At 56.8% G+C, this 27961-nt stretch overlaps 3 protein-coding genes across 7 annotated transcripts in view; 1 reads left to right on the top strand and 2 right to left on the bottom strand.

Moving 5' to 3' along the window:
- GATAD2B (GATA zinc finger domain containing 2B) overlaps positions 1–10769 on the top strand; it is a 41169-nt gene extending 30400 nt beyond the window's left edge. For all 5 annotated transcript variants that reach the window (XM_075040837.1, XM_075040840.1, XM_075040839.1 and 2 more), the window contains exons 3-11: positions 1513–1642; positions 1915–2046; positions 2402–2533; positions 4754–4924; positions 6870–7185; positions 8087–8289; positions 9231–9341; positions 9886–10003; positions 10299–10769. In XM_075040837.1, the coding sequence (XP_074896938.1) occupies positions 1513–1642; positions 1915–2046; positions 2402–2533; positions 4754–4924; positions 6870–7185; positions 8087–8289; positions 9231–9341; positions 9886–10003; positions 10299–10432 (1447 nt within the window). In that variant the 3' untranslated portion in view covers positions 10433–10769. The remainder of the gene's footprint in view (positions 1–1512; positions 1643–1914; positions 2047–2401; positions 2534–4753; positions 4925–6869; positions 7186–8086; positions 8290–9230; positions 9342–9885; positions 10004–10298) is intronic.
- Positions 10770–15725: 4956 nt separating this feature from the next.
- SLC27A3 (solute carrier family 27 member 3) lies at positions 15726–19619 on the bottom strand. Its single transcript, XM_075040843.1, has 10 exons — positions 19085–19619; positions 18115–18324; positions 17881–18039; positions 17664–17788; positions 17399–17593; positions 17213–17303; positions 16944–17142; positions 16678–16775; positions 16457–16587; positions 15726–16382 (listed from the first exon to the last, which is right to left on the bottom strand). Exons 1-10 carry the CDS (start codon positions 19584–19586, stop codon positions 16206–16208), a joined length of 1887 nt encoding a protein of 628 aa, XP_074896944.1. The 5' UTR covers positions 19587–19619; the 3' UTR covers positions 15726–16205.
- A 780-nt stretch (positions 19620–20399) lies between these two features.
- Positions 20400–27961, bottom strand: part of INTS3 (integrator complex subunit 3) — a 43570-nt gene continuing 36008 nt past the window's right edge. Inside the window, exons 23-30 of the mRNA XM_075040845.1 lie at positions 27227–27302; positions 25367–25480; positions 25232–25280; positions 24027–24194; positions 21912–22012; positions 21609–21681; positions 21369–21525; positions 20400–21238 (exon numbers count right to left, since the gene is read on the bottom strand). Coding sequence (XP_074896946.1) covers positions 21161–21238; positions 21369–21525; positions 21609–21681; positions 21912–22012; positions 24027–24194; positions 25232–25280; positions 25367–25480; positions 27227–27302 — 816 coding nt within the window. The 3' untranslated portion in view covers positions 20400–21160. The remainder of the gene's footprint in view (positions 21239–21368; positions 21526–21608; positions 21682–21911; positions 22013–24026; positions 24195–25231; positions 25281–25366; positions 25481–27226; positions 27303–27961) is intronic.

Consider the following 27961-nt stretch of genomic DNA (forward strand, 5'->3'; position numbering starts at 1 on the left):
ACCCCTGGTTTGGTCCTGCACGGAGCGTCTTTGGGGTGCTGAAAGGAGATCCGCAAGAACAGGATGTCTGTTGATCAGCGGATACCATGTTCATGTGATGGCTTAAATGTGTGATGGCCCACAAAGACACTATTGAAGGCTCTGAAATAATGCACCCACAAATACCATGCAAAGCCGTGTCCTCATGCTTTTGGGTGCAGCTGAGAGCTTTCACAGCTTTGATTTCTTTTTTTTTTTTTGATGGTTTGGAGCAATGCTGCTGGGGGCATTTCTCCAGCTGAAGAGTGACCTGCAAACTCTGTGATCGATGGAGCTCGCCATGGATGTGCAACGGCTGGAGAAGGGGACAGCTGCACAGCACTAGTGCTTTGAAATGCCCCTGAAAGCAGCTGTAACATTTGGGAGATAAAGCTGTCAAAGGCAAAACCCCCTGCAAGCCAGCGTCCCACTCCGAGTACCCTCTCTGGATCCACGGTCCCTGGAGTGGCCAAGCCTTGGAGCTGGGATTTGGCTCTGTGCTTCCTCCTGGGTATTCAAAGCTAAAAGTTTCGGATATGATAATCTGTGCATCTCCTTACCCCCACAGCCTCACACCAGAGACCTTCCAGTGAGTTCGAGAGCGATAAGTCTGTTTGCCTCGGTGGCAGTGTGCCTGGCACTTTTATAACTGTGGTGCTTGTCCTTCTTCACACTGGACTATCTAGCATTTTTCCAAGGCTCTCCAAGCACCATTACATTAAATTGGTGATAGCAAAGGACTTTTATTAGTGTCTTCTTACTCTGAATGATGGCATCACGAATAATGCGGTGCTTGGATACTGCCGGATTATGACATTGATTTTTTTTTTTTAAATATTTTTTTTTTCCCAGTGGCGGGCTGTTGCTGTTGCTGCTCCTTTCATTTACTGATTTTTAGGTCATGGTTCAATTGGATCTTTTGACTCTATGCAGGGTATTTATTCAGATTTTCTTTTATGAAGTGACCTTTTAAAATAGATTTGTATTGAGATAGGCTTGGAGTATTTACATTTCTGTTAACTGGGGGGCTTAGTCTGTTCTCATCTCCAGCATCGTGGTGATCTTCCTGAGTAAGTATGAACAATAGCAGGCCGGAGTATCTACCCCTGTTCACTCTCATCTCAGCACCTGGCTACAGTTGTGTCTCCCTATTTAGTTACTGTATTGCTCATTATTAACACCTGACTAGTCCTCTCACGGATAGGGTTTGCATCACGTGTTTGCTTACGCTGTGCTTAGAACAATACACCTTTCGCCCTGGTGAAGAAAATGTTTTTGAACAAGTCTTTTCTCTCCTGCGAGCAGAGGATACTTCTGTCCTAAAACCAGCAGTCCACTCCTGTTCATTGGCTCTGCAGGTATAGAGAGCAGTGCTGAGCTCCAGTTCGCATCTGTGGTGGAGGGGGGTTTGTTCCACACCCAGATTTGCTGCCTATGTCCCAGTGTTGAGGCTCAGCCTTTTTTTTTTTTCTCTTTCTCCCTTCTGTTACACAGTGACCAGGACAGGGGACGATTAACCCCTTCACCAGATATAATTGTCCTCTCCGATAATGAGGCATCCAGTCCCCGTTCCAGCTCTCGTATGGAGGAAAGACTTAAGGCAGCAAATCTTGAAATGTTTAAGGTAAGGGATTTCTTGGCTGTCCCAGGTGGCTGCTCCAGTGGGGAGCCATTCTGCTGCAGGAGGTTTCTGCTTTTCTGAAGGATTTGGGAGCTAAGGGGGTTTCTGAGCAATGCAGTAACTTCTGGGCGTTAACAATCCAGCTCTTGCATCCTTGGTTATCCTTGGTACAAATTCTTCCTTGTGTTAAAGCTTCCTCATGCTCTCTTGCCACTGAGGCATAGGTAGCAGGTTTCAGCTGTTTGAGTTTTGACTGATTTTCTGCCTCTTTGTAGGGTAAAAGCATAGAGGAGCGACAGCAGCTGATCAAGCAGCTTCGGGATGAGCTACGGCTGGAGGAGGCCAGGCTTGTGTTGCTGAAGAAACTGAGGCAAAGTCAGCTGCAAAAGGAGAATGTGGTACAGAAGGTGAAGCTCTGAGCAGCATGGTTTGGGTCTGGGTGGGATAAGGGGAAGGCGCTTGGCCTCGCAGAAGCCTGTTAGTGGGCAAACACTGAAGACTTGCTCTGCTCTTGGACCTTCCTTTACTCCACATTTGACCTCTTGTGTGATATTTCCTACCAAAGTGTGTCTGTAGCAAATCCACAGCCCATCCTACCTAGCATGCTGCCCTCAGGGCCAGCTGAGAAGACAAATCTATGCAGCTCTGAAGTATTAGTATTTGATGTAGCAGCGATGAGGCTTGGCTCGTGTCAGGTCTGTCAATGGATTTCCTTTCCAAGCACCATGCACTGATGCCAGTTCTCATTTTCTCTCAATCTAGACTCCAGTTGTCCAGAATGCGGCATCTATTGTCCAGCCATCTCCTGCTCACGTGGGACAGCAGGGACTGTCCAAGCTTCCCTCCAGGCCTGGAGCTCAGGGGGTTGAGCCTCAGAACTTAAGGACATTACAGGTGAGCCTTTCTGACACCTGTTTTCTGTGCAAAAGACTATAATTTTGTTTGGTGCACACACAACGCTGCACATTTGTCTCTGCCCGACTGAGATGCTTTTTCCAAGAGGCAGATAAATGCTGGCAGTTCCCAGCACCGTGAGTCGAACAGTCTGGTGTCCCACAACTTGTCTGGGAAGTTCTCTCTGCAGGCAAGGTCATCTCTGAAGCTGATCGGTGGAGAGTGAGCTATCCCCATAACACTTCATGCCTGTCCCAGCACTTGGCCCCTGCATGATGTGTGTGGGGAGGTCTGGGTCCTCTGCTGCTTCAGAAGTGGCAGATTTTTCTGCAGGGAGGTGTGGAGGTCAGTCCAGCTGACAATTTGCATTGTGTGAGGTGGAAGGAGCTGACTTTAGATGTGGTGGCCCTGAAGAAAGTTGTCTGCTGCTTGGGTAATGCAAGTTCTGGGTCTGCAGGGAGAAAACTGCTCATTTGCATGTACCCGCAGGAATTGCCAGTCAGCAGACCTGCTTTTTGAAACGGTGCAGAATGGTCAGAGGAAGAGGGTGAAGAAAAATGCAAACAAAACAGGGAATTGAAATGTTTACCTTCTTTGGGAAAGCACTATAGGCAGAGCAGGGTGCCGTGTGACATGGCTACCTTTCTGTCTGTGCGCTGGAAGAATGCTAATTCTAGATGACACAATTGTTTAATGTCGCACGGGTAAACAAGAAGCCAATGGTATGAGCTCACTGGAAGGAGGGCACTCGGCCTGTGCCTGTGGAGCCGGGTGTTGATGCTGATGGGCAATGGGGATTTCTTTCTTGGGGCTTGGTCCAGCTCTGCTGCAGGGCTTGGGGTCCCCTGCCACCTTGGGGCATGCTCTTACCCCTCCACAAATGTTCCTCTTCCACGAGCTCTGTAGCATCAGGAAATGGACTTTGTCCTTTCAGTAAGAGTCTGTCAGTTATATTTCTTTGATAGTATATTGGAATATACAAAGTCACAGCAATGCGGTTGTGAACCTAGATGCTGGGAAGATGGTGTATGGGACCAGGATGGAGGTGATCCTCCAACGTGTCTGTCTGCCTGTAGCTTTCTCTCCTGCTTTTGTCAAAAGTCTTTCATTTCAGTCTTGCTGATCATTTACTCCCTCCATTAACCATCTTCTTTGTTTGTGGCATTTGTTTTCTTTGCTATGGCAACGATTCGGGGTCAAGTCTATTGTGGCTTCGCAGTGGGATCAGGCTGGTAAAGGAAATGGGCTTTAGGAGAAGAGGAAACGCATTGTTTGCACAGTCTTTGTGAAGCTTTTCTTATGTGTGACAGCGAAGAACCTCATCTAGAACAAGTCTAATAAAAAAAAGAATAGGGGGTTGAGACAGAGGTTGTCAGGCAGGAGGTGTTTAATGTTTTGAGATCATTTCTGATAAAAAAATTGAGCCCTTCTACCTGTCATCCCTCCTTGGAGCTGTTCCTTGGCGCTCAGAGACAAAAAGACCTTGCTGCGAGCTGAGCGTTAGGAGGAGCCTGGGCAGGTCAAGCCCTGGCTCAGCCTGCGCTCAGGTCTTTCCAGTCCCAGTGTCATGTTTCTGGCTGCTCAGCATTGAGGTTTTTAACATGCCTCTGCATTCCTGCACCAAAGGCAAACACCCATCTCCCTGTTAGTCAGGACTCTTATAACTGTTTCACTTTGAACTCGGGCACCGGTGTGAATTCTGGTTTTAATAGCTCTATGCAGCTGGCAAACAGCTGTCTTTTTTTTTTTTAATCCCCTCTTTTCCCCTTGCTTTTTTCCATATTGATCAAATTGATGGGGTTGTTTTTAATGCAAAGATAGGCCACGAATGTGTGTCTTGAAAATCACCTTCCAAAACATCCCAGCCTAGATCCTGGCAGTCTGTCCTCTTCCCAGTGAGCAGGCTGGCTCCTGGGAAACAGTTGCTCCATGAGATTACTACTCCTTTTCTTGACTCAGGTGCTATCCCAGCCTCTCTACAGAAAATATGAGTACGTTGAGACATCCTCCCTCCAGGCAGAATGGCTGTGATTATTTAAAATAAAGGACAATTAGAGGAAAAGTTAACTTCTTTCAGTGGTGTCTTGCCTTAGAAGTTAACTGGAATTACAGATAAGTGGAAGTGCTCTCTGCTGTTGCAGAGCCTGATCAGGGAACTAAAAATTCTGGTTTGCCTCAAGTCCTTTTTTTAAATTTATTTCTTGTTTCCTTTCTTGACAGGGTCACAGTGTCATTAGGTCTGCCACAAATACGACTCTGCCCCATATGCTTATGTCGCAGCGCGTGATTGCTCCGAACCCTGCCCAGTTACAAGGGCAGCGGGTTCCTCCTAAACCTGGCCTCATCCGCACTACAACTCCAAGCATGAATCCAGCCATCAACTACCAACCGGTACGTTACTGATTTATTGCTGGATTTTAGGCACAGTTGCCTGGTGGGGTTAGCAAGAAGGGAAAATAGGAGGTGCCTTAAGGAATCTGAGTGCCATGGAGGTGCTCAGAGCTCAGCATGAAGACATTGGAGTGAAGCTTGCAGGTGGAAATATATCCCAAGCGTGGGTGAAGACAGATGTCCTTGACCCGTGTGGAAGAATGAAATGATAAATAATTTTAAAACTTCCTATTTGGAGCTGCCTGCTACCAAAGCGCTGGTTCATCTGAGCAGTGCTGGCCTCCTGCTGTAATGGTGACATGAAGACCCCACTGAAGCGGGGTGACTGGTTTGTGAGCAGGTCTGTTTACTCTTCCCGCAGCCAGTAGCAAGCACTCACTCACTTGTGCTTTTCTTCTGCTTTTCTCTGCTGGAAGAGCACAGCGAGCTCCCTGCAGTCAAGGAGCAGGACGTTTAAACCCACTTGTTTTACTTTTGGAAGAGTGGAAAGATTTCCATGAAGACGGAAAATGGAGAGGGAAAAAAAATAACACTTTCTGGTTCTAGCACTGGTGCTGCGTAAAGCAATCAAAACTTTCTCCTGCAAACAGCCTTGGTTCCTGGGCTGCATCTCTCCCGCTGTGGCACAGTTTCTGTCCCTCGTCCGAGACTGCAATGCTTGGCTGAGATGCTCTGTGTGTGTGTGGGCCCAGGTCAACGACCCCTGTTAATTCCTTTTAGGGTTTGTCACCGGTTCTTAAGCCATTTAACCTGTCCTAACCATAGTGTAGTGCAAATGTGTGAATGATAAACATGACTACACAACAGTCTGAAAGTCTTGCATCTGAACAACTGTCAAACGAACCTAATTATGTGTTTGATTAAAAGAAACACCCCAGCTACTCTTACAGAAGAGTTTTAAGTTCATTAGTGTTAATTCATCAACTGTTTATTTAAGTCTGCATGAGTTATCCCTGATCAGCTCTGCCATTAATTTTCCTGGACCTACATTGGACTAACTGGGTTGGGATGAACTTGACTCTGCCTTTTTTTTCCCCAATCAGTGAAGCATTAGGAGTCTTAAAAAAGAAAAGTGGGGCAAACTGATTGATCTTCTGCGTGTTATTCTCGATTGACACGACCATGTCTCTCGAGCTTTGGTAGCTGACCCCATTTGAATTGCTGAGAGGGTTTGTTACTGTTTGGGATTTTCCCCTTTGCATGCGTGGAAGTGTTCATACCTGGGAAACAGGCAGGCTGGGTGAAAGGCTGGCAGCAGCCCTGCTTGGGCTTAAATAGATTGCAGGCTGATGGCTTCTTATCACAAAAGACTGCGAAAGCTGCATCTTCAGGTCAGCAGAAGTCTTTGTGCTTTGCTACGGTCACGTGCCAGAGGGACTGCGCATCCGAATGAACGGAGGATGCAGAAGAAAGCTGCTGGAAATGGAAGAAGAGGGAATTGGCACATTCGGAGCACCTGTGTGGGAGGGGACGGACACCATCTGGCAGCAGGGATGCTGCCTGGGTGCCTGCCAGATCAGCGAAGCAAGAGGCGGAGGAGCAGAACTCGACAGTGAGCGATGGTGCCAGCACGTGAATCACGGCGCTTGGTGCTGCCTACGCGCAGCAAGGCCAATGCTGGGTCCCAAGGCTGGACCCTGCACATGCATTACCTCGCCTGCAGAAGTCCCTGGGCTGCTCTGGATGCCAAGACTCCTCTTGTGGATTCTGGTGCACCAGAGGCTCCTCGGCACCGGCACTGCTTTATCGTAGGGAGCAAGATGAGCTCCCTGCTCCCAAGTCCCAGCATGACTTCTGTCTCCCCAGGTCCTTTTGGGAACGTTTGCAGAGGGAGGGAGGGTTGTGAGAAGGCAATCTGGTTCATCCAGGTTCCTTTAGGGGCTGAGCTGTAGTTGGGGACTGTATTAATTTTTTGTATTAATCCTCATCTCCTTTTCCTCTCCAGCAATCAAGTTCTTCTGTTCCTTGCCAGCGTACGTCGTCTTCAGCCATCTATATGAACCTTGCCTCTCACATCCAGCCTGGCACTGTGAACAGGGTGTCGTCTCCACTCCCCAGCCCTAGTGCTCTGAACGATGCCGCCAACTCCCAGGCAGCTGCCAAGCTTGCCCTCCGCAAGCAGCTTGAAAAGACACTGCTGGAGATCCCACCCCCGAAGCCACCCGCTCCCCTGCTGCATTTCTTGCCCAGCGCAGCCAACAGCGAGTTCATCTACATGGTGGGGCTGGAGGAGGTGGTGCAGAGTGTTATTGACAGTCAAGGTGAGCTCAGAGGCCTGCAGCTTTCCTCGACCACCACGCTGACAGTGCTCCCATGTGTCATTTCCTACTTTTTTTATTTTTTTTTTTTTTTTTAAAACACCAAAATATGTGGTTTGCGAGGCTGTGAGAGAACAGTTTCTGGTCTTACCCAGCCCTGGACTCTGCTCCTTCTTGCTGCGGCTGCCTGCAGCGGAGGGGAGAGCAGAGCCTGGACCTCCTGCCTCCAGGCACTAGGGAGGTGTGTGCTGACCTTGTGGGCACAGAGCCAGTCTGGCAAGGCTGGCAGCCTTGATGTGCCGAGCCTGCAGCCAGCCCCGGAGCAGCAGTGTCTGTGGCCTGGGGCTTGTGGGGCTGTCCCCACTTGGGGAGGCGTCTCCCAGGCCCTTCCCTGAATGAATGTTTGGGAGCCGAGATGCAAAATTTTCAGGAACTGTGACTTCCTGGGGTCCTGTCCCTGCGGGATTGTGGAGCTTTTAGCTCCCATCTCACTGTTCCCTCCGGGCTGTCACCTCCCAGTTGGACGGAATTGAGCCTGTGCTCTTCCAGTGCATGTTTGGCATGGTGTAACTGTGGGGCATTGCTGACTTGCCTGACTCAACCACCAAGACCCCCAGCTTTTTATAGTCTTGTAGAGCTGGTCCCAGCACTGCCGGGTTGTTCTGTCCCTGGGGCAGGATTTCTCCTGTATCTCTCCCAGGATGCTGAGCTCTTAACCAGAGTGGGGTTCGACTTTGATGCAACGCTGTCCTGAAAATCCATTTATTTGCTGGGACCTTCCCTCCTGCTCCGATGGTGCGTGCGGGAGCTCGTTGCTGTCATGCCCGGGGTGGAGGAGGCAATGTGAGAGCATGGTGGGGCTGTCCTGTTTTCTCACCTAACTCCCATTCTTGGTGACTCCCAGGGAAAAGCTGCGCGTCCCTCCTGCGTGTGGAGCCCTTTGTCTGTGCCCAATGCCGCACTGACTTCACCCCTCACTGGAAGCAGGAGAAAAATGGGAAGATCCTGTGCGAGCAGTGCATGACTTCCAATCAGAAGAAGGCGCTGAAGGCAGAGCACACCAACCGACTGAAGAACGCCTTTGTGAAAGCTTTGCAGCAGGAGCAGGCAAGTACATGGCCCCTCTGCGAGCTGCGCTGGTGGGGCACGTTTGCTCCGCGAGAGCCTGGAGCTCCCGCCGTGGGCTCTGGGATCCCCTGCTCCCTTCCCTTTGTGTGTCTCCAGCCACGTGGCTTTTTGGTAGGTCAGTCGGGGTTCCCCATGCATGAACTTGAGGAGTTTGGCTTCTCTGTGGGGATGCCCAGCTTGTGGGGCTGCCCAGCTCGGCACATGGAGCTTCTAACAGTGAAAGGCTGGTGCTGAGTGTCCAGAGTGCTCCGGAGCAGCTGCTCCTCTGCCTTTGTGCGTTGTTTTCCCCCTGGCTTTGTAGCTCGAGGGCTGGCTGGGGACAGCTGCCTTCCCTCCCTGGTTTTGCCACTGACTTTGCTGGAACTTGCCGGAAGTCACTTAACCGCTTGCTGCCTGCTCGCTTTTTTGTGGAAGGGGGGAATTTGCTAAATTCCCATGATAAATTGGTGTTGGAGAGCTTGTTTAGAGGCCCTAGGGTAAAATAAACCGGAATCATCATTTTTGAACTTGTGAAAAAACCCCAAAAAACTAAATATGAAGTGGAATCCGGCTGCTGACAAACGGGACGTGCTTGTTTCAGAGCAAGAAGTGTCTTTGGGCTGTTTGTAACAAGTGGGTCCACAGATAGAAAAGCTGTTTGTGTTGGCTGCAGCAAGACTGTGGTTCCAGTACCACCTTGGGAAAGCAGTCGGGTTTTCAGTGGTTTTCAAATAAAGCAGTGATTGCAGAGCATGGGGAGAGGGACTTGCTTCCTCCCTCTCTGGGAATGCCACCTGCCAGGGCCAGTGTCAGTGTGAGCCCTGGCATGCCCTGCTCGTGGCGCCGGAGTGGTCAGCTCGGACCTGTTGCGTCTCATCAGGGAGGCGAGGTCTAATCTGGTGGTGTGTGCTTCTGAGGATGCTTCTGGTTCTTTCGCTCAGGAGATCGAGCAGAGGCTACAGCAGCAGGCAGCCTTGTCCCCCACTGCAGCTCCTGCTGTCTCCAGTGTCAGCAAACAGGAGAATATCATGCGGCACCACACGCTCCGGCAGGTAAGTGGCGCTTGTTCTTCCATAGCTCCGGTGCCGGGCTCCCGGCAGAGCAAGAGCATGCTTCCCCTCACTTGTAGCCCAGATGCATGCTCCTGCTTCGGAGTGGGGTGGGCACAGCGAGCGCTCCCTGACAAGGAGGGAGGTGCGAGAATCCTACTGCCTTCTCTCTTACAGCAGTTTTGGGATCTGGCTGCCCTTTTTCCTAGGGACTGTAGGGCTGCTTTTAACCCGAGTCCCCTGCACCCCATTTCCTTGTGCCAGCAGAGACCGTAGCTGCTGGTGGTCTTCTCTCCCACCCCTTCCCCTCCCGATCTATCCCCTGTCAATCCCATGCTGTCTGGTGGGGGAGCCCGCAGCACAGCCCTAGACTCTGCTGCCTGATTACGTACCTCTACGAGAGCGATCTGCAAACTGTGTTTTCCACGTACTGGCCAAAAACCACGACTGATTCTCCACCCTGTGGCTGCAGCTCCGTCAGGGGCTGCTTCCAGACTGCTGGGTGATCCCTGTGCCTTGCTACCATCTTTGTTCTCCTCTTCCTCAGGCTCCGCAGCCCCAGAGCACTTTGCAGCGTGGCATCCCCACCTCTGCCCGCTCCATGCTTTCCAACTTTGCGCAGGCACCCCAGCTGTCTGTGGCAGGCGGTCTCCTTGGCATGCCAGGTAACGTCCCCCCGTCTGTGCCGGAGCACAGGGAGGATGGGGCTCAGGGCTAGACAGAGAGCAGGATGGGTCAATCTGTGCCTGGTTTGATTTTTTTGGGGAGGGGGGGGCTTCCCTTCCCCCTGCTACAGAGGCCTTGCAGACCTCTGTGGATTTCAGAGGGTGAGTTTGGGTTAAATTGCCGCTTCCCAAGTAAAAGTTGGGAACGTCCTGGCTCGCTGGTCACAAAACGGGGACCTCTGAGCACAGGGGTGTGTTGGAGGAATCCCCACCTGCTTTTCTTGCCCTTCTCCAGGAGTTAACATCGCTTACCTGAATGCTGGGATTGGAGGCCACAAAGCGTCGAGTTTGGCGGACCGGCAGCGGGAATACCTTTTGGATATGATCCCACCCCGCTCTATATCGCAGTCCATCAGCGGACAGAAATAACGCCTATTGACCGTCCCCCCCTTCCTCCCCACTTCCGTCGCATGCAGTGCCTGTACTGGTGCCTACCGTACACGGGGAAAAAAGACAAAAAAAAAGAAACAAAAAACAAACAAATGAAAAAACAAAACAAAACAAAAAAAACAAACAAAAAAAACCCATTTCAAACCTTCAGCGACCTGTCCTTTTTCCAAACCTTAACTACTTTGGTTTTCTATAGCAGTGAGAGGTCACTTCCTTTGCCCGAGGTCAGAACAATGTCTGCTTGAAATCAGCACTCTCCATGTGTTAAAGCTTGTTTTATGCTATTTTTTGTAATGACAAAGCATAGAATTTTTAATTGTGTTGTGGGTTTTTTTTTCTTTTTTTCTTTTTTTTTCCTCCTTTGCTAAATGGATGGTTAAAACTTTTTTTCCTTTCCAGAGACTTTGTAAGGGCATCCACTCGACATTAAGTGACCATTATTTTTTTTAAAGGGCAGCCTATGCTGACTCACGGGGAAACGGGGGCAAAGAGATGTGATGGGCTGGAGCCCGGACTGCCGTCCGCGGTAGGGTGCTACAGTTCCCTTGGCTCGGCAGAAGAAGTCAGGAGACGCTGATCCCGACACCTTAGCTCCCTCCTCTCTTCCCGGAGGAAGGGAGCCTGGTTTGGTGAGGAGAGCTGTTGCCTGTCAGCACCGGTGTGCGGGCATTGGCGCTGACGGGGTCGATGGATGGTGCTGGCAACCCCCTTGACCGACTCGAGGAGCCTGGCGGGGTGCAGAGGGGTGTCGATGCTGCCCGGTGAGCCCCTGGTGTGGCGGGCAGGTGGCCGCCATGGTGCATGCCGGCAGCAGTGGCGGTGCTTCTCGGCAGGCTCTAGAGCAGACTGCGAACGACTGGTGGCCTCGGGCGCGGTGAGTCCCCCTTCCTCTCCCCTCTGCGCTCTTGCATGCTCCGGAGCTGCTCTTGGTCGTCGTCACTCGCCACCAGCCCTCGCAGATGATGGGGACGGCACTGCACTGCGGTCTCTGCATGGCACCCGGGCTCCAGCTGGCGGTTAACGAACCCAAAGCAAGAAATAAGCCGCGAAAAGTCGTCTGAGAAACGCTCTATTTGCACTTAACCTTCACACTAATGGGCCCTCCCCTCCTCTTCCTCCTCCACAGACAACAACCCTAGCCAGGGGAAATTGCGCCCCGGCTGCCGGAGAGACCCCGGCAGAGCCGTCCTCGCATCCTCACCTCCACGTCTCCTCGCCTCCGCCGGGACCTCTCCGTGCCCAAACTTGCCCAAACCCAAGCATCTGCGCAGGGGTTTGCTGCTCCTGGGATTTCCTGAGAGTTTTCTGGTTGTTTTTAATATTTTTTTTTAATTAATTTCCTTTTTTTGTTTGTTTGTTTTTTAATTTTTCCCTGACGTTAAAATTTTCTTGTGCAATTTTGAAGCGCCAGCTCGCCTGTGGGGAGCTGCTCGACGGGTGGGGGGCCTGGGAGCACCCCCCCCTCACCTCTGCCACTGGGGATGAGGCGCCTTCTCTCCCAAAATGCCACCCCTCGACCGGTGGGGGGGGACCCCCACCCTGTCAGCATCCCCCCTCAATTCAATGAGCACTTAACCCCCGAGGGGTCTGGGTGCCCCGACCCTCCACCCCCCGCCCCGGGGCCCTCCAGAGGCGAAAGGATTTTATTTGTTTTTTAATTTTTTTTTTTTTGGAAGCTAGTGAAGCGTAGTGGCGTATATATATATACATATATATATATTTTTGTGGGTTTTTTTGTTTTGTTTTTAATCTTGTTTAGCTGGCTCCTCTGTTCCATACTCCCCCCCTGCCCCTCCCCGGGACACTGAGATCCTTTTCAAATCTCCTTTTATTGCCCTGCTTCCATGGGAGCACTTTGACAAATCGTTTCTTCTTGGATAAACCTGAGGTTTTGGTTATTCAGGGTGGGGGGGAGTATTTTTTTTATCAGCTTATCCTTCACCACCCCTTCTTCCCAGGGCCCTTCGACGTGGTCGAGCCCCCCACACCCCTCCCTGTCCCTCGCTCAAGTGCCATTCTCCCCCGTCAGGTGTTACCGAGAGGTACGAGGTGACCTGGGCGCATGGGTTGAGATTAAATTATGAAACTTTAAAAAAAAAACCATGAAAAAAAAAAATACAAAAAACCAAGTGCAATACTTAATGCCGGGGGGGGGGTACATGGGGGGGGGTGGAGCAGACGGACGGAGGGAACCAATGGAGAACAAGATGCCGACTTCATGGTGCTATAAGTGAAATTTGGGGACAGGGGGGACGACCCCTTTTTGCCCACCCCCCAGCCCCCCCCTCCTTGGCGGGGGGGGTTCGATGGGGCCGGGATGGGGTGGGACCCTCGGCCCTGGGGTCTGCAGGCAGTTCCCCCCCCCCCCCCCCAGCCCAATAATGGAGCCCCAAAACAGTCCCTGCGGTCCCGCAGGGGGAGCAGGGCCATCCCTAGGGCCCCCCGAGGCTTTGGCTGTAACCTGCGCAGGTTTAACAGTTTTTTTGGTTTTTTGGGGTTTTTTTTTTTTTGGCTTGTTCCCTGCCTCCCACCCCGGCCCCCAGGGATGTGATGTACGGTAGAAAACCCTCCTTTTCCTTTATATTTTTTTTCTCCAGATACAGAAATAAGGATTTCTTTCCCGCTTTTGTTCGTGTTTCTTTTACAGCTAGGGGTAGATCTGCTTGTGAAAATGCTTTTATTGGGATTTATTTTGGGGGTGGGAGGGTGGGAGGGGTGGTGTTTGTTTTTTTTGTTTTGTTTTTTTTTTTTGGTTCCTCCAAAGGCATAACCCGTCCCTCCTCTAACCTCCCCCCCACCCCACCCCTTCATTAGCTTATGATATTGCTGCCGAAATGTTATAACAAGGACTCATCCGTGTATATAAGCTATTTCTTGACACATTAAAAAAAAAAAAAAGAAAAAAAAAAGGATAAAAAAAAACCAAAAAAAAAAAGAAATTGTACATTGTGTAGAAAAAAACAAAAACAAACAAATGAACCGGAAAACGAACCCACCTAGCCATGGGTGTTGTGGAAGTCGTCACGTCCTTCTCGTAGTGTGACCTCGTGTGTATGACATGAAACGTGCAAAAGGGGGGTTCCCGGCGGCTCGGCTCGGGGGGGGTAAGGGGGGGTAGGGAATGGTGCTGGGGGGGGACACACGGGACCGGTGGCCCCCCCCGCCCCGGCCCCGGCGATGCACTGGTGGCGGCGGCCACCTCCCGAATCTGTGCCTTTCACACACACGCAAACTTGGACCCCCCCCGCGGCACCAGCAGCCCCGGAGGCAGGGAGGGGGTGTCCCACAAAAAATAAAAAAAAAAAAAAAAAAAAGGGGGGGGGGCAGCGCGCTGAGCACGGGGGGAGCGGGGCCGGGGGGGGGGACGAGTATTATAAACTGTAACTGTATTTGCACTGTTTTTATTATTGCATTGGCATATATACAATATACATCTATAACAACCTGCGGTCTGCAGCCTCCTTCCTCTTCCCCTGGCAGCGTGCACTGCCCCCCCCCCCCCCAAAAAAAAACCCCCACAACCCAGCAGGATTTCAGCCCCCAATTTGCAGGATTTTGGCCCCAATTTGCAGGATTTCAGGCTAAATTGGTAGGATTTCAGCCCCGATTTGCAGGATTTTGGCCAAATTTCCAGGATTTTAGGCTCAATTTGCAGAATTTCAGCACTAATTTGTGGGATTTTAGGCCAAATTTGCAGGGTTTGGGCCAAATGTGCAGGATTTCAGGCTAAATTTGTGGGATTTCAGCCTCAATTTGCAGGATTTTAGCCTGATTGGCAGGATTTCAGGGTAAGTGTGTGGGTTTTTAGCCCCAATTTGCAATATTTTAGGGCCAATTTGTAGGATTTTTTGGTCTCAATTTACAGGATTTTGGCTCCCAGTTATAGGATTTTAGGCCCAATTTGCAGGATTTTGGCCCCAAGTTGTGGGGTTTTGCTCCTGATTTGCAGGATTCAGTCCCAATTTGGGGGGTTTCAGCCCCAATTTGTGGGATTTCAGTCCCCGTTTGCAGGGAAGCTGCACAGAAGCAGCTTTGGGGGAGGGGGAGTGCAGAGCAGCCCTGGACCCAGCTGGGTGGGGGGGGAACGTACATCATTTGGGAGTGGGGTTGTCCTCATTGATGCCATCATCAACTTTGGGCTCCCCGCCGCCCACAGCTTCCCATCTCCCTTGCCAGGATCAGGCCCGAGCGGTGCTTAGGCAGCCTCCCCACCAGCTGGGGCTGGGGGCAGCTCAGGACCCCTCCATCCCTGTGCCGTGGTTTGCACCCCACCATCTCCAGTGTGACCCCAGTGGGGACTGGCCAGCTCAAGGCCATCCCTGTGTCCCCCGCCCCACCCCCCCCAGGTCCCCCAGACCCAATTCCATGTCCTTTGGGTTGCATGGTGCCTCCTCCCCCGGCCCCCCCCCCGCAATTGCTCCCCGCAGTGCCAGCCCCTTCCCCCCAGTACCCAAATTGCTGTGCGCTGCCCCCCACCAAACTTGGCCCCACTGCTGTCTCCTGCACCCCCCCCAAACTTGGTCCCCGACCCCCAGCTTTGTGGGGGGAAGAGGGACAAGCATCACCCTGTCCTGAGCCTGGGAATTTTGGGGGGGGCAGCTACAAGTGACCCCCCCCCCCCCCCAAACCTGAGCCTCCTGCAAGAAGGGGGGGGTGCAGGGACCCAGGGTGGGGCGGGGGCTAGGAAACCAAGACTTTTGCACAAATTTAAGGTGGTGTTTTGGTTTTGTTTTTTTCTTTGGGGTGGGTTTTTTTGTTTGTTTGTCTTTTTCTCCCCCCCTCCTTTGCATTGTGTTTGAAATCGGGTTTAACAACAAAGCAAAGCCACGTCAGGGCTCCAGCCAGTGAGGACAAATAATAAGCTAATTTTTGGAGAAAGGCTTAAACTAAAATAAAAATCTAGAAAAAAACAAAAACCAAACCTTTGTAATATTTATCACTTGCAACCTATGTTTAATAAAGAAAGGAATGGTTTATAACTTTTGAAGCAGCTGGTGTATTGCATTGGGGCTTGGGGGGGGGTGTGTGTGGTGGTCCTGGCTGGGGATAGTTTGTGGGGGGGGTGGGAGACCCTGAATTGAGGTAGGGACCCCCCCATCCTAAGCAGGGCCTCCTGAGTCTTTCCTCTGTCCCTGCAGAGCCCCTGGGATGTGGGGTTGGTGGCACTGGTCTCCCCCTCTCCCCAAGCCTTAGCCCTTGGGTGACACATCCTCCCCTCCGGGGTAACACCACCACCACCCTCCTTGCAGCAGGATGGGGGTGACAGCGCCGACACTTGCTACAAAAGAGTTTATTTGCTCCCCCCCCAAAAAAAAATTTTTTGTATGTATAAAGAGCAGGACCCCAGGATGGGGGGGGAAGGCACCAGCGGCTGGGGGTGGGTGCCCCATGGTTAGGGATGGGGGCATAACCCCCTCAGTGGGGGGAGGGGGGGGCATGGGGACGTGGAGGGGCATGGGGACAGTGGGACAGACGTGGGGACCTGGGGACGGCAGGACAAACATGGGTACCCACAGGACGGATGTGGGGTGCGTGGGGATGGCAGGACGGACGTGGGGACCTGGGGACAGCTGGATGGACGTGGGGAGTGGTAGGACAGGTGTGGGGTACCCAGGGATGGCAGGACAGACATGGGGACCTGCAGGACAGACATTGGGGGTCCATGGAGCGCCTGGTGCTGGTGGGATGGACATTGGGCACTTCAGGGCACCGCTGCCAGGACACCCGTGGGCTCAGGGCACCCGAGTGAGGTCTAAATGCGGAGGCGTCCATCCAGGACCCTCTCCCACAGCGTGGGGCCGAGGGGCACGTAGGCTTTGGTGGTCTCATCCAGCAAGAAGAGAGGGTCGGAGACGTGAGCCGGGTCGAAGCCCTCCTGTGCCAGCCGCACCTTCTGCTGCTTGAAGGTCTCCGTCATCGCCAGGCGCTCCTGGGAGGGCAGTGGGGTAGGATGGGGACCCCCCCCGGTCACCCCCTGCACCCCCCCCAGCCCCTCCCCGTTACCTGCAGCCGGAGGAAGCGGGGCCAGGCGTAGGGCGGCAGGAGCTGCTCCACGTGCTGGTACAGAGCGGGACCATCCAGCTGGCAGCCAGGGCGCAGCACCAATGCCGCCATCCCGGCACGACCCTCGTGGCCTGCGGGTGAGGGCAGAGCTGGGGTCGGGGGGCATCACCAGGCTGGGGGGATTGGCAATGACACTGTGGCTGGATGGGGGGCATCGGTACCTGGCACGGTGACACCGTATACAGTGGCTTCTTGCAGGGACTCGTGGGCCACCAAGGCTTCGGCCACCTCTGTGGTGGCCACGTTCTCACCTTTCCACCTGGGAGGGGGAGGACAGGGATGAGCAGGATGGGTCTGAGCCCCCCGCATTTGATAGGGCTGAGCCCCTCCCAGCCATGCAATGGATGGGGCTGGGGGGCTGCTGCACTGTCCCCATGGGGCAGTGGGCTGGGGGTGGGTGTCCCTCACTGGTGGGGTCCTCTGGCACCTGTAAGTGTCCCCAGTGCGGTCACGGAAGCGGACGAACTGGGCCGCATCCTGCTCCATCAGGTCGCCGGTGCTGAAGTAGGTGTCACCCTCGGCGAAGACCCCCCGCAGCAGCTTCTGCTCCGACAGCTCCTGGCTGCCGGCATAGCCCAGGAAGGGCGTCCGGGGGGTCACTGGGGCGATCAGCAGCCCCGTCTCACCTGCAGGAATGGGGACACGTGACAGGGAGCACACATGGGGACCCCCCCCCCCCCCATCCCTGCTACTCACCCGTTCCCACACGGATGCAGCGCCCGGCCGCGTCCCGCACCGGGGCTCCCTCCGCCACATCATAGCGCACGATCTCGAAGGGCGAGAAGAGCTGGGGAGAGGACCCAGGTGGGCGTCAGCATCCCAGTGAGGACGGGCACGGGGTGGGGGTCACAGCACCCCCTCTCTCCCCGGCCCCCCCCCCACCTTGTAGATGAAGCTGCTGCGCCCCACGGCCCCCGGCGTCGCCGTGTAGTTGAAGAGGGTGACGTTGCCCTCGGTCATTCCATAGGTCTCCACAATGCGGATGGCCCCAAAGCGCTTCAGGAAACGCCGCCAGACGTCGGGGCGCAGCCCGCTGCCCACCGCCAGCCGCAGCCCATGCTCCCGCTCCCCAGGGCGCTGCGGGACGCAGGGTCAGATTTGGGGGTGCCCCCTGGGCTCCCCCCCCAGGACCCCCCCCACCCCCGACCTGGGGCTGGTTGACCAGGTAGCGGCAGAGCTCCCCGATGTACTGGAAGACAGTGACACCCTCGGCACGACAGTCATCCCAAAACTGGCTGGCTGAGAACTTCTCCTTCAGCACACAAGTGGCCCCTGTGGAAAGCCAGGATTGGGGGGGTGGGGGGGGCGTGTCATCCCCCCCGAAATGTCACTGAGCTCACCATGGGGTCCCCAGCCCTGCTCACCAATGCCGATGCAGCCAACGATGCCCAGGAGAGACCCGGCCATGTGGTAGAGGGGCAGCGCCAGGTACACCACGTCCCGGCTGGAGGCTCCCACCAGGTCGTAGAAGCTCAGACACATGATGGACTTCAGGTGGGAGACGCAGGCAGCTTTGGGGAGACCTGGAAGGGGAAGACAGTGTCGAGACCCCCTCAGCTCGCCCAGGGCACCCTGTCCTGCTGGTCCCACGCACCCACCAGTGGTGCCGGAGGTGAAGATGTAGAGGCAGGTGTCGTTCATGTCCTCAGGCTGCCAGACATCCTCGGGCTCCAGCTCCTCGGAGGCCGCATCCAGCAGCTCCTGCAGGGCCACAACACCAGGGGGGTACGGCCCCGAGCCCAGCACCCACACCACGATGTTGTCCTCCTGCAGGCTGGGCAGGATGGGCTCCACTGCCGCAAACAGGTCTGGGGAGGTGGGGGGAACAGGCTGGTGTGGGGGCAGGTCCTGGGCATGGCCCATGGTCCCCCCCAAGGCCCAGCCTGGGGTGGGGAGAGGATGGGGACCTGTCCCCACCCGTGCCTGTAGGTAGCATTCACCTTCAGGGATGTCCCCAGCCTTTGGGGACATCCCCAGCCAGGGCTGCCCCATTTCCACCCCAAGCCCTGGCCTGGGGGGGGGTGTGTGTGTGAATGGCTGGGCCCTGCCCGGGGGTGACCAGGCAGGAGCCGTGCGGGGCACATGGATGGGGCCAGTTTGGGATGACCAAAACGTGGCACAGCTGGAGGGACCCGCATCCCCCGGCATCGGCCCTGAGCTGATCCACCCCGCAGCCCCGAGCTGTCCGGCTCCCTCACTCCCTGGCTGGCAGTGCTGGGGACCCCCAGTACCCCTGGTGCCACCCCTGTGCCCCAGAGCCTGTCACCCCACAGTGGCCCCGGTCCCACCCCATTCCTCCCCGGCACCCGGGGATGGGTACCACCCCGCTGCCCTCCGGTACTAACTACCCCATCCCAACCCCTGGAGCCCTCGCTATCCCCGGTACCCCGGCTCCCACCACCCCCCCCGGCCCGTCCCCGGTCCCAACCCACCCCCTTGAGCCTTCGCCACCCCCGGTCCCACCCCATCTCCCGGCACCTTTGCCACCCCCCTCCCCCCGGTCCCCCCGAGCTCCGCACTTCCCCGCCCCCCCCCCCCACCCCCGGTCCCCCCCGCCCCGTTGCTCACCGTCCGCCACCAGCAGCGCCCGCGCCCCACAGGCGCGCAGGCAATGCCGGAGGGCGGCGGGTCGCAGCGCCGTGCCCAGGAAGGCGGGTCGGGCTCCCAGAGCCGCCAGCCCCAGCCAGCCCCAAACGAACCGGGGTTCGTTACCCACCAAAAGCCCCACCGGCACACCGGGTCCCAGCTCCCCCCCCCCCGCTAAAGGCCGCCGCCGTAACGCGTTGGCCACCCGAGCCACCCGCCCCGCCGCCCGCCCGTACGTCTCCTCCTCGCCTCCCGCCGCCCGTAGGAAGGGTCGGCCCGGTTCCTCCCGCGCTGCCCGTAGGAACCGGGCGGCCAGGCTACCCGCCCCCCCCCCGCCGCCCCTTCCTCTCCCCGCCACCGCCCGCCGCCGGCACCGGGCCGCCCGCGCCGCGAAGGCCAGGTCGGCCCAGAGGTGCGGCCGCAGCAGCCGCTGCAGCAGCGCCAGCGCCGCCAGAGCCGCCAGCGCCGCCGCCGCCAGCGCCATCGCCCGCCGCCCGCTGCGGCCGCGCCACGCCGGGGGCGGAGGGGCGGAGGGGGGCGGGACGAGGGAGGGGGGCGCGCCCGCCCCGCCCCCGGCGCCCCGCCCCCGGGGCGGGAGCCACGCCCCCTCCGCGGGCCTACACCCCCCCCCCCCCCCCGCCCCGGTTCGACCCCCAGCGCGTCCCTGTCGCCGTCCCCGCTCGCCCCAGCCCCCTCTTCCAGCCTTGTCCCCCTCCCATCTCGTCCCCGTCCTCCTCGCTACGGTCGACCCCTCCCATTTCATCCCGCAGCCCCTCCGTCGCGTCCCCACCACTCCCCCGACCCCTCTTCTAGCCCCAACCCCACACCTTCCCATCATATCCCCACCCTCCCCGCTATATCCCCCCCCATTTCACCCCCAGCCCCTCCACCACGTCCCTGTCCCCACCCCACTGGCCGCAGGGCCCCCCACAAGGTCCCCATGCCTCCTCACCACAGCCCCCCCCCCCACTGTGTCCCCACCCCCCTCACCAGGTGAAAGTCCCTGTTTCACCCCTGGCCCCCCCATCCCAGCCCTCCCCCCCGGTTCATTCCCATCTCCTCCCTGTCCCTGTCCCCATCCCACTCACAACAGACCCCTCTTCTGTCCCCCCCACCATGGTGTCCCCCCCCCAGTGGCCTCCCGGTTGTGCTCCCAGCCTGGCCTCGTCCCAGATTCCCCCTCTGGCTCTGGGTGGGGGGGCTGGCAGCACCGTGGGCCCCCAGGAGCCACATACCACGGCCAGCTGCAGCTGCTCAGGGGACGCTGGCCCTGGGGACCTCGCTGAGACAAGGCACAAAGAGGTGACATTTGTACAAAACATTTGAGAGGTTTTTTTATTGTTTTTTTTTTTTTAAAAACACTTAAAAATGCTAATAGCTCTGGGGGGTGACAGGGGAGACCGTCGTCCCCTTTTCACGTGGGTGATGAGCTCCGGCGCAGGCAGGGTCTGCCAAACCGAACCCGCTGCCCGGTGGGTGCTGGTGCATTCCCCCCCCCCCAGCAGCTCCCCAGGGAGATGCAGTCCTGGGAGGGAAACAGAGGATGCGGTGGGGGGGGTGGGGGGGTGAGGCTCGGCCTCCTCTCACCCCCGCAGGCAGGGACACGAGTTCACCCCCTCCCCAAAGCATCCTGGAGCAGCAAGTCAGTTCGCACTGTTTATTTACATTTCTTATATGAAAATAGGGGATGTGTGATATACCTCCCCCCCTCCCCAAGTCCCCTTTCCCCTCCCCGTGGTGCCACGTCCCCTCTTGGGGACCCCTGTCCACGCTGCCCCTCGAACAGGCAGGGGCTGGAGCCAGATCCTGGGGGTGGGGGGTGCACGCTTTCATCCCTCCCCGGCTGTTGATAAAACGGAATTAAAAAGTCAAGTGGGGAGGGCTGGTGTGGGAGCACAGCGCCTGCAACGAGGAGCTGGGGTGGTCCTGTTCCCCGCAGGCTCCCAAAGGGGACGCGTGCTCTCCTTCCCGTCCTGGCAACGGCTTTTTGTTCTGAGCATGGCAGGGTCACCGGGCACCACAGGGACCTGAAAGCGGCTGGGGGAGAGGGCAGAGCCCTCAGTCACTGTCCGAGCCCACGGCGGAAGAGCCTTTTCTTTTCCGTTTGGCAGGTTTGGGTTTGGTGTCTTCTTCCTCCTGTGCCGGGAGAGGGGGAAGTGGGGGGTCACTGCTGCCGGGGGGGGACCCCGCTCCTGCCTGTGCCTCCTCGAGGTGCGGATGTAGCCGAGGGGCTGCGGGGTGCCGAGGGGGAACTGGGGATGCTTACCGAGGCGCTGCTGGAAGCCGACTCCTCCTCATTGTTGGCCGGCTGGGCTGCGTTCTTGCGGCTGCGGGGGCTGGAGAGGGTGGCTTTTCGCCGGCTCTTGGGGGGTTTGGTGGAGGAGTCTTCATACTCCTCTGCCAGGGAGAAGAGGTCGCTGAACCTAGAAGGAAGCAGGGGTGGAGGGGGGTGGGGGTCAGGCACTGTCAGGGCACCTGCCTCGTGGTCCCGATGCCACTGACTTACTTCATCTTGTGGGCTTCGTCACAGCTGGCCTGGACGTGTTGCAGGGCCTGCAGGATCGGGGTTTGGCTGAAAACTGTCACGGAACCAGCAGAAATGGAAGTCAGAGATCTGACAGTGGATGCCCCCAGGGCAGGGGGAACACCCCTCCCCATCCTGGATTTTGGATGCAGGCAGCTTTGCAAGGGCCTCCCAGTATCCCAGAGCATCCCAGTTCCCACGTGCGGCCGGGAGGCACCTCACAGTAACGGAGATGGGCAGCGGCTGCAGCCCTGGGGCCCATCCTGGTTGTGCGGCGGTACGTACAGTTCTGTTTGGTGTTGGTCAGGTTGAGGCGGAGGTTGTCCAGGTGCTCCAGGATCTGCTCCAGGGTGAGCTGGGCCAGTTTGCTGCTGGAGCTGCGCAGGCTGAGGGCAAAGGAGCGACACCCGTTAGCATGCACCCTGCTCCTCCTGTCCACCCCCAGCCTGTCCATCCCCCTCCCGAAGACAGGCTGTAGGAGGCCCCGCTTGTGGAGGGAACCGAGTGCCACAGCCCTGCAGCAGCACCCCTAAACCCCCAAGACGACGTGGGGCACAGAAAACCCTACCACTCATCCTGCTCCAGGGTGCCCCCAGCACCCAGAGGCTGGAGCAGGCAGGGCGCCGGGATGGGGAGCAGCATAGGAACCATTTTCCAGCTCCAGCACACGCAGGGCTCCCCCAGAGCTGGTCTGTGTGCTGCTCCAGCTCAGGGATTAAGGGGATAAATCCTGCTCAGGGTGTTGGCCACCTCCATCCCCAGCAGCTCAGGGGAACGCAAAGCACCCCGTGCTGAGCCTCGGCTGCAGGACGGTGTGTTGGTGCCAGCACCCAGGGTGCTGCCAACAGCCGGAGCCTCAGCTGGCCACCCGTTAATTAGCGGGAATTAGACCTGGATACGTCTCGGATCCCGGAACAGAAACACAGTGAAAATAGCTGCGTTGTTCAGCTGTGAAAGGCCATTAATTAACAGGCAGGAACAGATGAAGGCACAGGCTTCCCTGGCAGCCTCTTTGGAGAGCTGGGGGGGACACCCAGAGGTGGCCGAGATGCCAGCAGGACCGGCCGCTTTCCTGGTGCTAGTGTGCGAGATCCCAGCGATGGCAAACCTCCTGGCAAGGCTCTGTCCAGCCTGCTGGCTGTCACCCAGCTCCATGGCATGGTGGTGCCGGCTCCCTGGGTGCTGGGTGGGGGTCCTTGGGGACACGCAGTGCTTGCTGCGGTGGGAGCATGGTGCTGCTCTGCTTTCCCAGGACACTAGATGTCCTTCCTACTCCAGCAAAGGGCTGCAAGCATCCAGTCGGGAAGGGGCCGCACAGGACCCCGTCAGCCTGGTGCAGTGGGCTGGGGGCTGCTGGAGCAGACCACCCTCCTCTCCCCCAAACCCAGACCCCTGGCACCGAGGGTCAGAGCAGGCAGCGGGACCAGCCACCTCTCACCCCGGCAGGTGATGGCTGCGCCGAGGGCAGAGGCTGCCTCAGCCTGATATTGCTCTTTGAGGCTGGATAAAAGGCTGGGAAATCACCCAGGGAGCTGAGTGCAGCAGAAAGAGCTCCTGCCTGCCTGCCAAGGGACATCTTGGGGTTGGAGTGAGGCATCCCATGTGCCACCATAGCCAGGAGCTGGCACAGCAGCCAGCACAGTGGTGCAGGACTGCCTATAGCATCCTGTGCTGCTCTCCTTTCCTCTCCCTCAGCTCCAGCTGCCTCCACCAGCATCCAGAGCTTGGGAACATGCCCTCTGCCCCTTCCTCCAAAGGCAGGAGAGCAGAAACCTTGCCCTGGGGAGTTGGGATTTAACCTCTGCAGGCTACAGCTTAGCCCAGCTGTGTCCTTTAGTCCACTGCTGGACCCTGACTCCATCCACCCCAGAGGCAGCAGCACCCCAGCAGAGATTAAGTGAACCACATCTGGAAGATTCCTTGCACCAAAAGATGCTCTGGAAACATCCAGCTGTGCCCAGGCAGGCAGAGCGGGTCTGAGCAGAGGGGCCTGCCTAGCCGGTGCTGCAGCAGGGGAGCACCAAGGCTTGGCACTGCTCACACAGGCAGCTGAAAGTGCTTCCCCACACAGCTTGGGTAATGGGCTGGGCATAAAAGGGTCCTGCAGGCTGGATGTCAGCACAGGCAAGATCAGAGAGCAACCTCCCGCACAGCTCTGGAGCAGAGACGCTCACTCGTGGCTCTGGCTGCATGTCAGCGTGTGGGTGGGCAGCAGCACCACCCCAGCCTAGCCGGCAAGACGGGCTGGCACGCTCGTGTTGTGCTGATGGCATGTGGCATCTCGGCTGCCTTGCCGGTGCACGGAGAGGGACACAAGGCAGAGTCTGTCACCTGCTTCCCAGTGGCAGGACGGCCCCAGGGGAAGCAGCAGGAGATGCTGTGCCTGCCCTGGCCCCTCACCTTTGGCGTTTTCGTGGCAGGCTGTTGTTCTTGATCAGCAGCGACTTGATGTGCTCGGCCAGGAGGTCGTCATGTTTGATGCACCAGTGCCGCAGGATGCTTGTGGTGAATTGGTCGTCGGGGTGGCAGGGTCGGCTCAGCACCATCTTCACCATCTCCTCGCTGGGCCTGTGGGGAAGGGCACGTGAGGAGGAAGGACAAGCAGTTTGTACCCTGGTCAGCTGGGGTCCCCCGCAGCCACTGTCACCCACTTGAGCTTCATGGGAGCCTTCAGACCTGGACACAACAAGTCTGTGGAGCTGCACAGGAGCCCAGGCACAGCTCGGATGGGACCGAGCTTCCCCAAACACCACCTGGGACCCACATGCTCTTCAGCAGCCCCAGCAGCATTGGCTCCCAGGCTCAGGGGATGACAAGCAGCGTTCAGACTCCTCTGCTTCCCCAAGGCTGCTGGCAAGCAATCCTCCTGGGGACCACCAAGCTCGCTGCCTAGCCCGTATCACCCAGCCGTGCCAGCCCCACTCCCTCCCCACCGTGGGAAAAGCACTGCTATGTGCTCGCGGCCTGAGCTCGCCCCTGAGCTCTCCGTCATTGTGGGCTTTTCACTAACGCAATTTAGAGCTGGGATTAGATTAGCCAGCCTCATGCACCGCATTAATGAAAACAAATAAAATGCTCTTCACTCAGAGCAGTGGGATGTGGCCAATCCACCCGTGCAGGCAAAACCAGCATAGATCAATGCCAAGGCAGCTCTAATACTTGTGCCCCCCGGGAAGCAGGTGACAGCCCGCTCTCTGTTAAGTAAGGGGCTCCAGGATGCACAAGGTGAAACACAAACAGCCCATTGGCACTCGGACTAAGAGAGCTGGTACTCAGCAAATGGTGCTCCCAAAGCTGAGACACAGGAGGGAGCTACTGCCTTTGGGAAGGGTGCTACTGCTGGGGTCTCATCACACCCAGGGGCTCCAGGACAGGACTTCCACCCAGAGTGAGCTGGGGAGTGCTAGCATGAGGGGCTTTCCCCACACCTCACTTCTCAAGCAGCCCAAACCAGAGTGGGTGGCATCCCCTTGTCCCTGCCATGCCAACGGTGCTCAAGAAAGCCACCGGCCGCAGCGTGCCAGGGGCAGCCCCACAAGCCTGCGGCCACAGGACCCTCTGCAAAGTGTCACACAGCCCTACGTCCCGCACTTGGTGGCACTTACTTCTCTCGCCTCAGCTGCAGCAGCAGGCAGGATAACGCCTCAGGGTGCTCTGCAGAGGAAAGGACACCCTCAGCACAGGAGCTCATGGCCACCATGGCTCAGCGCCATGCCTCTCTTGTGCAGGGGACAGCTCACCTTTGTATTTGAGGTGCTGCAGGATCGGGATGATGGCCTCCAGAGGAATGTTGTGTGCGAGGAAGAGCTGCCAGGTGCAGTACTGCTCGAAGGTCTCCCAGTCCAAGCTTTGAACTAGGGGGAAGCACAAGATGGTGAGGGAGAACCTGCATGGTGCCTGGAGGAAGGGCAGGGACCTGCCAGAGCCACCGCAGGCAGCTCTGCCCCAGCCCCTCTGCGAGGTCCAGCTGTGTCCAGGGATAGTGCTTCTCCTGCCTGGCGTTACACCCACTCCTCCAGCCCAGAGCAGGGCACTGGAGAAGGGCACGGTGCCTGAAACCCTGCTGCATGTGTCAGGGTTTGCACTGTGCCAGGGCAGCTGTGTTGAGCAGCACAGGCAGCCCCGCACGTGTGGAGACTGAGCAGGGGTCCTGGGACCTGGCAGGTGGCACCGGGGTAGGCTCTGCCAGCCGAGGCATGGGTGGCAGAGCTGTAAAGTCACTAAAGCAGCTGCTCAGGGCTCAAAGGAAGAGAATTAACGAGGTTCTTTAATTAATGGGCTTAGACCACTGCTTGCAGCTTGTGTAACACCAAAGCTGGATCTAGGCAGCCATCGGATCAGGGCAATGGGGCTTCTCTCCAGAAACACTTGCTGGCCCCTCTGCACTGAGCTCTCCACACTGGCTCTGCCCAAAACCAGCCCGGCCCAGGGGGCTGCAGCCACAGCCGGCTCTGACTGCTGAGCAGGAGCCACAGGGCACAGGCAGGCAAAATGCAGTGCTGGCTGGAGATAGAAAGGGCTTTTCCACTGTACGACAGTCAGCGGCTTGCATAGATGAGAGCCAAAGTCCAATTAAAAAGCAACATGGGGAGCTGGGTCACCCACTGGTGATCCTGGGGGCAAATGCCACAAGGGAGAGATGATGGACACCAGCCTTTTCATACGCAGCGGCTAAAGGGACCGTGGTCCTGGCAAAGAGCTGCCTGTCTATCTGAGAGGCTTACTCTGTTAGTTCAGGGTGGTCCAAGGGCCAGACTAAATAGCAGCAAGGGCCTTTTTGCTCTTGGGGTGTCACACTCAACAGAAAACAAAGGGAAATCCCGATTCCAACCTTTCTGATGATCCTTTTGCCATCACCTCCCAGCTGCCCTCACCCCTGCTGCACTGGGAGAAGAGGTTACAGCTGTCTCCAGAAAGGCAGCCGTATCAGCTGCTGCATGGCGGGGAACAGCCGACTGTGCAGACTAGCCATGGGTTTGCGCCAGGACAAGTTCACATCCCTGGAGACGCAGCAGCTGGGACCACGTGGAGTGGCTGCAGAGCTGGGGGAGATTTCAGGACTTTCCTCTTTCTCAGATTTTTTTTTTTTTTTCCCCTCTGCCCAGACAGGCTGCGAATGTGCAGAGTCCCAGGTTACACTTTGCCTGGCACTGTGGAGAGCCAGGGCTCCCAAGCCATCATGCAGCCAGCCTGGTAAAACCCATTAGAGCACACAGCATGGATCACACTGCTAATCTAACAATCCGGTTTAGGGCAGTGATCCTTTAAGCAGCAGCAATAATACCATGAGGAAAACCAGACCTTGATATAACATAGCCAGCCCAAGAGCCTCTCTTGGATGCTGCATGAGCAGCCAGCTTCTGCAGGGCTCTTCCTGCGGCATTGCTGACCTAGTGCAGCTTGACACGGACTACAGTCCTCCCCATCAGAAAGGGCAAAGCTGTGATGAAGGCTGCAGCCTTCTCCCTTTCCAGGGATTTCGTCTGTCTCTGCAAAATGGGGGCCCAAAGGGCAGGAAGGCTTGGGGATGCCCAGGAACCCCTCTGCTTTCACCCTCGCCCTCCCCAAGATGCACTCGTGCCTGCAGGGGCGCTACTCACTCAGGATGTTCAGCACTGAGTCTTTCCGAAACATGACAAGGTTCCCCATCATCACGTGGCACACCAGCTCCTGCAACTGGGCGGCAGAGAAAACAGGGTTAGCGGGATGCCCAGGCTCTGCGGAAGCCCTCTTACGTGGGGGACCACCAGGCAGGTCCGGAGAACAAGCAGGGAAGCAATTGCTCTGCCAACATCAGCCAACTCCACAAGAGCAGGGATCCAGTGGGGAGTCCCAGAAACCCTGTGGGCTGCAAATGGCTCATAAATGAGAGCTGGGTTAAGCAGCTCCAGGGAGAGGCAGCTGTTGTGAGGGACCAGCAGAAGCAAAGAAGTAATGAGAGGTTAATGGGTTTCACACACCAACACCCAGGCTGGGGAGCAAGTGTCAGGCAGGACAGACAGCAGATCCCCACAGGCTGGGTCAAGGCGGGTGGGATGGCATTGTCCTGTTTGGAGAGCTCAGCTGCCACACAAGCACTGGGGACCTGCTCCTTGTGCTCCAGGCGCTCTCAGACCCAGGCTTTTGCTGACAGATGCACAAAGCCCACCTGGGGGCTGGCAGCAGGGAGGGCTCAGCAGCCTGCTGGGAAAGCTCTGACAACCCCCAAACCTCTCTGCTTGGGGCCCTGGACTATCCCTGGTCTGTAGGATGGGAGCTGACACTACCCAGATGCATGGTGCTTCCTGCACTGACTCACCCTCTTCATCCCTGGGAGAGGTGGAAGCGGAGGCAGA

This window comes from Buteo buteo, chromosome 11 (genome assembly GCF_964188355.1).
Source record: "Buteo buteo chromosome 11, bButBut1.hap1.1, whole genome shotgun sequence".
In the NCBI taxonomy this organism is placed as follows: domain Eukaryota; kingdom Metazoa; phylum Chordata; class Aves; order Accipitriformes; family Accipitridae; genus Buteo; species Buteo buteo.